We start from the raw sequence: 13,394 nt of genomic DNA, 5'->3' as shown, positions 1-13,394 counted from the left end.
AATCTGATGCTAGTATTCCTCATCCTTAGCACACACCGCACAAACATACATGACTACGAAAGACACTTCAATGATTTCCTTTGATTCCAGGTAAAAGACAAAACTTTGACGGCTCTCCCACATCTCTAATCTACAGATGGCCTCATGTACCACCACCTTTCTCTCTGTGCTCTCTTGCTTTGTGTCTAGCCACAATGATTTTATTCCAATAACTTATATTTTTCATGATTTCATTATAGTTTCTTTACCCTTGCTATCCCTTCTGCCTTGAAAAATTTTGTCTCTCTTCCTCACCTACTAGACAGCTACTCATTATTTAAATTTTAACTTACCTATCATTTCTACCATTATTGGATTTTATGTTTTAGTTGTCAATCGACCTTTATTTTTACTTATTTATATGCAGTGCTAAAAATTGAACCCAGTGCCTCACACATACTAGGCAAGCACTCTATCACTGAGCTACAATCCCAGCCCCATTATTGGAATTTTTAATTCAACTACCTGACTTGGTCAATCCCATGATTTTATATTCATAATAATATAAACCTCTCCCATGTACTGCTCAGAGCCTTGATTTTAAATTTATTTTTATTTTATCTTTTTTTTTTTTTTTTGGGCTAACAGATCTCACCACCCAAAATTTTAAGCTGCAACAGAGAACAAGTGTGTCCATTTTTTTTTTCATTTTTTTTGGTCTTCTGGTGTGTATCAAATTGCCTCAGGCATCACAGGAGTTCAATAAATATTGATTGAATGAATGAATGCTACTTTCCTAGAAGGTTTTTCATTTTTAAAAGTTTCATGGTATTTCTTTTTAAATTCTTGATTTTCTTACAGAAAAATGAAAGGAAGATTTGCTTCAAATTTTTCTCCCCTTGCCTTAACTCATCTTAGGTTTTATGCTTTCCTGGGCTAGTTATTTCATTTGCTACTTGTTGTCTTGATGAACTTTTATTTTTAACCACCAAAAATAGACAAGACTTATTTTACCTCTCTTTGTTTCTTCTCCTTCCTTCCTTTTTTTTTTTTTTTTTTAATGTTCCAGACACTTAGGTATCCAGAGCAATTTTAGAGGTATGTCCTAGGCAGAACTTTTATAGCAAAAGATTTATTGAAGGCATTGCTGATTTGTATCAGCCATTAGCTGATTTGTATTCCTCTGAAGTTGAAATATTGAAGCCTAGTTTTAATGTGATTATATTTTGATATTGGAATGTTAAGAGGAAATTAATGTTAAGTATAATTATAAGGATGGGTCCTAGCTTGGTAGGATTTATATGGTCTTATAACTGAAGGAAAAGATATTTCTCTGATTCTTCATCATGTAAGGACAAGGAAAGACAGAAATAGAGCTGCAAACGAGGATCCAGTTGTCTAGCACCTTGGTGTTAGACTTCCCTGTCTCCAAAAATGTGAGAAAATAGGTAACTGTTGCCTGAACTACCAAGCCTGTGGTCCTTTGCCATGGCAGCATGAGCACATTCCTCTAGGTTTGTTGCCATTGCTAATAAATAAGAAAATTTCTTTCAGTAAGAATGAATTTCTCATTTAAAGAGAATATTGTTATCTTTCAAAATTCACTGTTTTTGTATATTAGCTAAATAATTATAACAAACTACTTTCCTTCTTAGAGAAAGGTGATTATTTCATTGAGTTTTATTAATTAATCCAAGGTCAGAATAGAGATTTGTAGAAAATCATATAGCCTCTGAGTCAGGAAGAAATAATACTATCAACACCCTTTCTCAAGGGAAAAATCTTTTACTTGGATGTCTTTTCCAAGTCATCTTCTAAGGAATAAGATTATAGAATTGAAGACCTTTCGTGAAAGTCTGTCTCCTGAGCATTTTGTAGCAGAAAAGACTTGGACACAGTCCAGGGAAAAGTTTCAGATATGAATCCTGGCTTCACATGGAAAGCAAACGTGCAAGCAATTTGAGGTTTGTATATCGGAGGTCTTTACTACTTTCCCATGTCAATTTTAAAACAAAAAAGCTCTTTAAATTTACTCTTAGCCTGATCCTGCCCTTTGTGGCCCAAAGAGCACAAGAACTGTTGATGGGAGAGTGTCTTATATATCCTTTACTTGCTCTCCAGGGACTATCACAAAGCAAATCCTGTACTTTTCAGTAGCTGAGAGTAAGAAGCAGTGACTTGGATTGAACACCTCCAAGAGATGAGAGATAGTCAGGTATTTGTTCAATGGACTGTGAAGTAACTTGCTCTTAGCTATAGAAAAATAAATAGCAGCAGCTTATCTCCATTTGGGAAATCTGAATTTTCTTTTATCAGGGTTGGGATGTGGGGAAGGACCGTAAGAGTAAGGATTTACTTATATCCCTTATAAAACTTATTGAACCCTGGGTGTGGCTCTTTGTAACATACATGTGCACTTGTTCTCTCAAGCTGCCATTCACAGATGCCATCAGGGCCACATGGCCTCTTTGCGAGGCCTTGGCCAGTCCTTCTACAGAGAAAACTGATTAGATTTATTGTTTGTGATCTTTCTACTGATTTCTGTCTCTGCAGTGTAGCACATGTCCCAAGAATTAGATAATAGTTAAAGCTCTTTATCTACTTTATATACATATTCAAACTTTAAAAATCCCTTCAAATATGATAGTAATCAAATAACATAACATTCGTATCAGCAAAGCAAAATATTCTAAGAGGCAACCATTGTATTTGTTCATTTACTAACAGGACAGTGAAAAATTTCAATAGCAAATGTTGTTTTCCTTAAAATATTTCCAGACAGAAAACTTCATGTCAATCATCAAAGGAAAACATTTCTTCACTCATGGGCCACGGAGGATCATATAAATATCTTCACATCTGCTTCCAAAGCATGGCCACCACTGACACCCCTGGCAAAATATTTTATCTGTGAGGAACTCTCAGAAGAGTTCCTGATATTTTCAGTGTGAACTTGATAGAAATACTTGGAAAAATATTTTTGTATATGGGGATGCTGCATTTGAAAACATGTTGCTTCATCTCAACTTGATTAACTTCATCTGATGTTTGGAGAAGTTTCTGTACTTCTTTAACACTTAGTTTGGCCACTGGAGACTCTTTAAAACCCTCCCTTGTTCATGTCTCATGTTAAAAGATTAAGTGCAAAGGAATGCCTTTCCCAATATTTAACAGCCCTCACCAAATCAATTATCCTGAAATATTTGTTTTGCTTTTGCACCACATTTTGATATTTATACAGTAGGATAGCAGAAGGAATCTATTTTATTGCAGTTAAGGAATAATTCATTTTATTTGGATAGTAAGTATGTGAGCAGCAAAGATCAAACATTTATATCATGGTTAAATGGTCTATGGAGAAATCATTCACCATGGTCCTCATTAGATAGTATTTATTAAATAGCTACATGAAGTCTCATCATAACTTTTATTTATCAAAGATTTAGTAAACTATATAAACTAATATTGTACTTGTAATTATACTAATATATCTTTATTCACCTATATTATTTATCCTACACATTGTCACTAGACTTATGGAATTTTTCTTTATGAAGTTGTTTCTAACAGCTAAATGTCAAATGAGATGAATATAGAAAACATTGACTCCAGCAGGTACTTTTTTCTTATAAATACTGACTGAATAATACAAGTTCGTGGTCAAAATCATGAGAAAATATTTTCAATGAATTAAAACACAAGAAAAAAAAATAGAAGTTAGCTGGGCTAGGTGGCACATACCTGTAATCCCAGAGGCTTGGAGTCTGAGGCTTGAGAATAGCAAGTTCAAAGCCCGCCTCAGCAACTTAGTGAGGCCCTAAGCAACTTAGTGAGACCCTATCTCAAAATAAAAATAAAAATAAAAAAGGGCTGGGCATGTTGCTCAGTGGTTTGGCGCCCCTAGATTTAATCCCCAGTATAAAAAATAATAATAATACATGTGTGTGTATAATACATATATATTACATGTGCATATAAAGGTATTAAATACTTTTAAAATAAGATGAAAAATAATACTGTTGTTAGACTTTATTACATCTTGATGAAGTTTTCTTACATCTTGATGAAAGTTAATGGAAATTTATTTTATTTGGTATAATATTGTCTTGCAATTCATATGCAGTAATCCTTTGTATTGTGTAATTTTGGAAATTCCAAAAAAAATTTATTTTCTACTTCCAAATTAGAATATGTCAAATAATTAGAATTCTTTCATCTGAATAGAAAATGCATCTTTGTACTTAACCTTGTTTACATACTCTGTTCTTTTTAGGGAGTATGTGGTGAGTCTTTATGTTAAAGGCTTTAAAATATGTTAATGAAAGCTTAGAAAAAAAGTCAGCATAATGTCTCAAGTGATGAAGATTTTTTATAGTTACTCTTTATAAAATTGAAAATTTCTAATTAAATTTGGTTGAAAACTTCTGCAGTTGAGATACAGAATTAAAACCAACAGCACAGGTCTTTGAACTTGACATTGAAATTTTAGTGGCTATATTAGACATAAAATATTTCTCATTTTTTTTAAACAAATGAGGTCTTTTCTTTGAGATAGAACTTTTCAGTGTAGATCTATCTTATCAAAGACACCTCTAAAATTAAAAAAATACCTTATAATAAGGAAAATATGTATCTTCTGTTTGTCTTTAAATTTTATGACCTCTTCATACTTTTCTGTTGCTCATGTGGTTGCTTAAGTTACTCACTGCATAGGCCAGGTCTTGATTTCCTAATGAATTATGATAATTTATTTATTGTAATAATCTCCCTTTTTATGAAGTGTATTTAAATTTGTTTTTGAACTTAAGGCTCTATATATTGCTTTAAAAAGTTATCTATGAAAAAATCGCTTTGAAATTCTAGTCACTATTGTCAGATAAGAAATTCCAGAAATGATATTTGATATTTAACCTGATATTAACACTGTAGGTAGACTGTTTGCCCCTTTCCCCCACTCCTTCACATAGTAGAAGAAATAGCTCTCTAAACATGTTTCCCTGTGTAGAAATTCATCACATAATGACCAAATCTCCAATCATGTCTGAATAGTTTATTCCCTTTTTTTGTTTTATTGTCTTGATTGTTATCCAGAAAGTCATATCAAGGTCCGAGGAACAAAGTATGTTATTTTCTGATAGGCTTGGTCTTGAATTAGGTTTTCAGAGGTGTGAGTGTCCATATATAGCCAATGGCAGCCTTGACTGACATCTAGGCTCACTGAGTTTGGTTCTGTGGATTCTAGGTACACACACTAGGTTAATACTTAAGAAGAAGGGTTCAGTAATGAATACACAAAACATACCATATACAATTAAATATGGAAATAAGAGAATTGGGTTGTTTGAGGCATGCAATGAAGTCTGTGAAAAGATTCATGGGAGTCTTTAATATTAGCTGTCCATAGCTATGAACTTCCTTCCCTTGTCAAGACTTTTAAGTCTTGACAGAGGTAATAAGTTTTTTTGGTCAAGAGTTTGTGCCCAAGAGGTATGTGTCTTATTCTCTTTTCTTTTGCTATAACAGAATATCATAGTCTGGGAAGTTTATGGAAAATATGAAGTTTATTTTGGCTCATGGTTTTAGAGGCTGAAAGTCCAAGATTGAGAGACAGCATCTAGCAAAGCTTCACACTACAGCAAAACACAACAGAAGAACTCAAAAGCAACTGGGTACAGGGACAGGAGACAAAGCATAAGGGAAGACATACTTTTAAACCACCCATTCTTAAGAGAATGAGCCCACCCCTGCCAAAAAGGCATTGATTCCTCTTACTGAACTAATCACTTCTTAAACCCCTACCCCCCAGTACCAGAATGATGGCAATCAATTAGACAGAGGAGAGTGAAGGGAGGAAAGGGGTTATGAATGTAGGAAGTATAATAGAATGAATAAGACATTATTACCCTATGTGCATATATGATTTCACAACTGATATAATCCTCTATCATGTACAACCAGAAGAATGAGAAGTATACTCCATTTATGTAGGATGTATCAAACTGCATTCTATTGTCATGTATAACTAATTAGAACAAATAAAAAATTTCATCATGAATTTCAAAGGAAATAAACCATATTTGAACTAAAGAATCAGGGGGAATCAAACTTTTCTTTTAATATCCAGTGAATGATTTTATTCTCTCTTCTTTTCTGTCATAGTTTTATAACTAGAGGTGAAATACATATTGGCAATCTTGACCCGTTCAGAGTTGTCACTATTCAAAAACTTCCCCCATATATTCAGACTCTTCAAATCATTAATCACTCAAATCATCAGAAATATCATAACTGAATAACATTTATTTTGATGAGATACAATTCCTCAGGATCTAAGAAATCCATCTGATTTTGTATTTTATCAAAGACTTTGAGGTGATAATTAAACCCATGAATGACCTGGCTGGGTAACTAGTACTAACTTTTTCTATGCAAGTAATCTTTCCTACTCTGACAATTTGGTCTTCCTGAGTCAATAACTACAATACCATTATATTTCCATTTTCTGGATTATCACCTCTCAAATAGCCTTGTATAGCTCAATTTCTGGATATTTTTCTCTCTACTTGAATTTATTTTTAACTTAGAATGTTTCTTAACCTTATTTCTATCCTCTGAAGTAAAAAAAAAATTAAACATTTTAAAATGAGTTGAAATAAAGTCATTTAGAAGGAATTAGTGGAAAATTATGTACACAGTGGTTGAGTGGTTATTAATGTAATCTTCTCCCATGTTTTTACTCACAAAATTTCATAGAATAACCTTAAACTAAGGTTTTACTTAGTTTGCTTAAGCATAGTTCATGAAACTTAATGAAAGATTCAGCCACATAATGTAGTAATTATTTGTATGACAGAAATAAATTTAAATGAAATTTAAGTGTCATTTAAATAAATTTGTACTGTTAAATATAGAAAATTTTCTAATCTCTGAAGGCATGTCTAATTCTAGTTTCTTCTTAGTAAAGGAGGTGCATCTCATTCTACTATAGAATGAATGAAGGAAATTTATTTTAAATCTTAAACTGTTTTAGATGGATTAAAAACTTGAATTCTATCTAGAAACATCTTTTATGTTCATTTAGATTATAAAGTAGCTAGGAAGTTTATATTGACTTTGCTCTATGAAATCATATTCTCTTTGAGAAAATAGGTGTATTTTAGTTGCTGTAGAATAGTGTGAGTTACATTTTTATTGAGTGAATGTGAAACACAGAAAGAAAGAATCCAGACAGGTATGATGGCACATGTCCATAATCCCTGTGACTCTGGAGGCTGAGGCCGGAAGATTATAAGATCGGTGGCAGCCTCAGCAACTTAGTGAGGCCCTAAGCAACTTAGGAAGACCCTGTCTTAATAACAATAAAAATAAAAAAGGGTGAAAGGGCTAGGGATGTGTTTTAGTGGTACAGTGCCTGTGGATTCAATTCTGAGAGAGAGAGAGAGAGAGGAGAGAGAGAGAGAGAGAGAGAGAGAGAGAGAGAGAGAGAGAGAGAGAGAAACCAATTTAATTTTGAGCAATATACAGATTTAATGGAGTACTCATCAAAATACCAATGAAAGTCTTCAAAGAACTAGAAAAAAGTCTTAAAATTAATTTGAAAGAATAAGTAACCCAAAATAACCAAAGTAATTATAAACCAGAAAAGCAATGCTAGATATATCACAATACCTGACTTCAAATTATACTACAGAGCTGTAGTACAAAAATATCATGCTGGCATGAAACAGATACATAGACAAATGGTGCAGAATAGAAAACACAAAGACAAACCCACACATAGTCATCGGATCCTTGACAAAGGTGCCAAAAACAGACATTGGAGAAAAGAAAATCTTTTAAAACAAAGTATACTGGGAAAACTGGTTATGTATATATAGAAGGATGAGGCTAATTCCTTATCTCTCACCTCACACAGAAGTCAACTCAAAATGGATCAAAGATCTAAGAATTAAGCCAGGAACTATGCAGCTCCTTGAAGAAAACATAGGGTCAGCACTCCAGCATATAGATACAGGCAACAACTTTCTTAACAGGATATCTAAAACATCAGGAAATAATGTCAGGACTTGATAAATGGGATGGCACCAAATTAAAAAGGTTCTGGACAGCAAAGGAAACAATTAAGAATGTGAACAGAGAAACTAGAGAATGATAGAAAATCTTTGCTAGCTACTCTCCTGACAGAGGATTAATATCCAGAATATATAAAGAACTTATAAACTTAACACCAAAACAATAACAATAAAAATAGAAGAAATAAAAATGACCAAAAAATACATGAAAAATTGTTCAACCTTGTTAGTAATTAGGGAAATTTAAATCAAAACTGCTTGAAGATTTCATATCACTCCAGTTAGAATGGCAACTATCAAGAATACCAGCAATAATAAATACTGGAGCAGATGTGTAGAAAAAGGAACATTTTTCTACTCTCAGTGGAATCGTAAATTAGTACAACCACTATAGAAATCAGTATAAGGTTCCTCAAAAGACTAGGCATGGAACTATTAGCTATACCATGCCTCAGTGTTAATTCCGAAAGAATTAAAGTCAGCATACTGAAGCAGTATATGCATACCCATTTTGACACAGCATAATCTACAATAGCTGGACTATGAACCAGCCTAGGTGTCTGTCATTGAATGACTGGATAAAGAAAATATTACATACACACACAATGGGGTTTTATTCACCATAAAGAAGAATGAAATTATTTCTATCATCTGCAGGAAAATGAATGGAACTTGAGAACATTATGTTAACCTTTTTAGCCAAACTCAGAAAATCAAGGATTATATATTTTCTCTCATATAGACACTTGAGAAAAAAAAGGAAAAGAAACTTGGTGGCGGCAGGTGGGCAGGCTATCATGAAAACTGAAGGGAGATCATTAGAGTGAATGAAAGAGGTCAGAGAGAGGGAGGAGGGAAGGGAAATGATATATACTGGGAAATGATAGTATTCAATTTAAATTGTTATATAGAATGCATGTATAAATATGAAAGGAATCCCACCATATGTGCAGTTATAATGCATGAATAAAAAATAGAAAAAAAATCAAGAACAGCACCAAAAAATTTATTTTCTGATTTTTTTTTTAAATTAAGGAGCGTTACAGTTACATAATCTTCACGAAGAATGGTAATCATTGCAATTAGACTAGGGAAAAAAGCAGGAAATAGATCTTCCCAGGAACAACTGATTTGTTTTTTAAGACCAATAAGTTGATTTAAGAGAAAAATTTTATGTATTTACTTCAAAGATATTCATAATATAAGAGAAAACACATGGTTAACTGCATTACTGACTTTATATGTATTTAAGCAACTGGATTTTAGGGATAACACAGTCACTTCAGAAATACCACAATATTGAGTATGTATAAGTTATAGTGTTATGTAAAATGTTTTAAAGAAATATTCAATAATAAACTAATTAAGGGTTGCAATGAGAGGAAAATTGGAAAGGAGATAGTAATAAGTTTAAGATAAATTTCTATTCCAGTTATTATAAAAACATAAGTGAACAAAAAATTCTAGTAATGCAAATGCAAATGAACTTTAAGAGGTGGATGACATCTTGAAATATTTTATAAATTTATAAATTTATATTTCTTACTACCAATAGCTCACAGTACTATGAATGACACTGATGTCCCTATGGAAACAACTGAATGCATTCAAGGTCAAGGAGAAGGTTATAGGGGAACCATCAATACCATTTGGAATGGAATTCCATGTCAGCGTTGGGATTCTCAGTATCCTCACCAGCATGACATAACTCCTGAAAATTTCAAGTGCAAGTAAGTAAATTAGACAAATGTTATAAATTTTAGCAGACTCTGAGGGGAAATAAGGCAGAATAATTACTTTTTACTCATTTCTGGGTCAGCAATCCTCTAACAGTATTGTGCCCAAGTATAATCAGTGTAAAATAGGAGATTAGCCTGCTATTCAGAGTTTTTAATTTCTTTAGTCTGAAACTTGACCTCACATAATCATTTAAACAAGCCTACTAGGTAATACTGATTCAGAATGTTGAAGGACTATGTTTACACACACATCTCTAGGTTTTTTTCAGATCACAGTTTTGCTCTTGAAGTTCTATTTAATAAATCAATTAGTGGTAATGATAACCATGCATGTTTCAAACTAGTGCCTTCTTAAATTTTTATATCAGCTTAAGGGATGGGCATTACATATGTTTTTCTCTTACAAGAGAGGCACACCTTGATTTAGGTCAGCACTTCAAATGTTAAAGTTTATAGCACAAAGATATATGGAAAGTATTTTTAATAGCTTAAATGAAGGTTATCAGTTGTTTCTGGACTTGTGAAAAGTGAAGTGAAACAAGAGTTAAGACGAATTAAGCAAAGAAACTGGCCTAGGACATCAGTTATGTAGTTGTTAAGTGCATTCTCTATGGTGCTTTTGGTTTCACCACTCAGTTTTTGTTGGACAGACACAGCCACATGCCATCTGTTTTTAAATTGTCCACCTTGTTATGAGGAATGTAAAATGATTGCTTTTGGAATTTATATCACACATGTAACTCATGATGGCTTTGCTGAAAGAGCACCTATAAATAACATATATTAACTTTATGTAATTGACTTTTAATAAGATAGCCAAACATTGCAGGATGAAGAACTTTGAGAATTAATGGTTCATCCACTGGAGAGAAAAATATTTATGTATGTGTATGTGTTTTTTTTTTTTTTGTGTGTGTATGTATGTGTTAACTTATTCAGCAATTTGTTCAGATAGTAAATATCCATGTGTTGCAATTTTTTGAATTATTTTATAATAACAAAATTTATAGTTGTCATTCTGATTTTATTTCCCTCATTTCCTTCAGAGCAATTCATCTTTTATTTCTGACCCATGTGTTTTACCACTCAGAAATAAATATCAAAGTAAAGAAAGCAAAGGAAATGATAAAAGATTAGCTAAAAGGCACAAAAGGCGGCAGTGTTGGAGCCATTCACGCTAGTTAACATTTAATCACTGGCAATACCCAAAGAAGAAGTTGTATATATACAAGTACCCAATGAATTTTATCTTAAGAAAAAAAGAATGATTCTAGGAACTGAATTCATAGACTTCCCAATTAAAAACTAATTCTCAAAAGTATAACTGTTATTTCTTACTGTAATTTAAATCATTCTTTATTAATTCAGGTATTTGGCTAGAATAACTAAACATAAACATCAAAAAACAAAGTATGAGATGTGTTATTCTACTGTAAAAATGAAACTCAACATTTTGCTCAGAATAATTTTACTATCTGTGACCTAGCATAAAAGGGAATGCTGATCAGGTGTCTCCATTTCTATTAAACACTGTCTGTCCTAATACTGAAATTCCATACGAATGACAATTTTGAAGAACTATAACTACATTTATAACCATAGCTAAATAATACTGCCTATAATGAATCTCATAGATTTGAATTCACTTTATTTATTGTAAATAATTCTTTCTTCAAGTGAAATTAAAAGTCTTGGGGAAAATATTGGGACAAACCTTTACTTTCATTTTTCCTTAATCTAGGCTAATAAAGTACTTCCAAATATAGATTCTATAAGTGGTCCCAAATTAAGAATTTTGATGACTGTCAATATTAACTTAATTATCTTGCCTTAAATTAAAAATATAAAATAATTTAGCTGAGTAATTCTTTATATAATATTGCAAATTGGAACAAATTTTATGTAAATTTTAATGTGTATATTTCATACGAACATAATTTTTAAAAATATAAGTACACAATGGTTTGAAGAAAATAAAGGGTTTCTTGATCTTAGTTAATAATTTCTTAAAAAATCTAAAGATTTGAATATGGGTTATCATGTAAACATTTCCTATATAATAGCTTTAACTATTGTCAAACATTATTTTCAACCCTTTAACAACATAGTTTTTGTCAAGACCTACTTTGACAAGATAGAATATTGTTTATTGATTTTATAAGCAAATGGAAGTTCCTTCCTTAGAACCTTTTTAGTTTCTATTGGTAAATTTGAGTATTAATTAAACTGTAGTACTTTGAATTGGACCTATGAAATATAAATACTAATAGCTTTAATATTGATTTAGTTAAAATGATTTTCCAGGAATTGATAAAAGAAAATATATTCTTGTTTAAAAATAGTATATTTCAGGAAAACAAATAATAAATTCTACATTTTGTTTAATGTAAACTTTATATTAAGAGAGAAAGCCACTAAAATCCTTTTTAGTATTGAGAATATTAGCATAATTTTTTTTACAAGGAACTCTAAATACTGATACAAGATGCACATGTACTATACTGATTACTTGCTGTATTGTTAGTTTTCTGAACTATAACTAGAGCTTAACTTTCTCAAAATGTTTATAAATATTTTGGTAATCTCTAAATCAAGAAAGAACTATATTGTAATTAAACTGTATCTATTCAGCAAATTAAAAATATCAAGAAAATACAGAATTAAAGGAAACAGCTATCAGATTTTTTGTGTCAAATGTTATAGTTTGCACTTCCATTTTAAAGAAGAGTAGTTAATAACTATTAATAACTTTTCTTCAGTAGAGAGAGATACATTTTGTTTCTATATTACATATGCTCCATGGAAATGTAATAAACAAGAGACCAGTGTTTTGAAATGGTACCAGTAAAGAGTCCAAACCCTGAGGATGAGTAACAGGAATATAGAGGGGCTGCTCTTCTCTTTCTTGAAGCAGTAATGTTTTTTGTGGAACTCCAGACGTGTAGGGGAAAGAACAACTGACATCTGACAGCACTTATTTCAGTAATTCAGGCATTGTCAGTTGTGTATGCTGAATTCAAAATTCCACGATTATCCCAAGTCCACAAACTTAGAATTCTATTTGTAAACATGCATACGTTCTGAGCCTCTAGAAATGTAATAGCATTAAGGTTATTGATGTAAGAGCTCAGACAATTTATATTACCATGCTTATTCTTAATAGGGACCTACGAGAAAATTATTGCCGAAATCCAGATGGGGCTGAGTCACCCTGGTGTTTTACCACTGATCCAAACATCCGAGTTGGCTACTGCTCCCAAATTCCAAAATGTGACGTGTCAAGTGGACAAGGTAATAACTGACAATTTGCAGTGTGGGCATGATTAAATTCAGAGGACATGCCTAAGGGAGAGTACGTTTTATAGCAGAAGATCCTGTTCTTTTTGCATTGTTCTTGCTGGTTAGTCAAGAGGATCACCAAGTCTGAAGTTGGATTTATTTTATATATTCATTGACTCGTCCTTTATTTGCTTATTTATTTACTTATTTATGTGAGAGCTGGGCACAATACTAGACCCTGGAGATGTAGCAGTAAATAAACTAAATTATCTGACCCCAAAGAACTACTTCCCAACAGACTGAAAACATGTGCCCTCCTCCCCCC

At 32.2% G+C, this 13,394-nt stretch overlaps 1 protein-coding gene across 2 annotated transcripts in view; it reads left to right on the top strand.

Annotated features, from left to right (window-relative positions):
• The window catches only part of Hgf (hepatocyte growth factor), a 73,293-nt gene that overhangs the window by 32,800 nt on the left and 27,099 nt on the right, over positions 1–13,394 (top strand). For both annotated transcript variants that reach the window (XM_026384974.2, XM_026384973.2), the window contains exons 8-9: positions 9,607–9,781; positions 12,954–13,081. In XM_026384974.2, the coding sequence (XP_026240759.1) occupies positions 9,607–9,781; positions 12,954–13,081 (303 nt within the window). The remainder of the gene's footprint in view (positions 1–9,606; positions 9,782–12,953; positions 13,082–13,394) is intronic.

This window comes from Urocitellus parryii, chromosome 3, assembly GCF_045843805.1.
Source record: "Urocitellus parryii isolate mUroPar1 chromosome 3, mUroPar1.hap1, whole genome shotgun sequence".
In the NCBI taxonomy this organism is placed as follows: domain Eukaryota; kingdom Metazoa; phylum Chordata; class Mammalia; order Rodentia; family Sciuridae; genus Urocitellus; species Urocitellus parryii.
The sequence above is the reverse complement of the archived record's forward strand: the minus strand, read 5'-3'. Positions and strand labels throughout refer to the sequence as shown.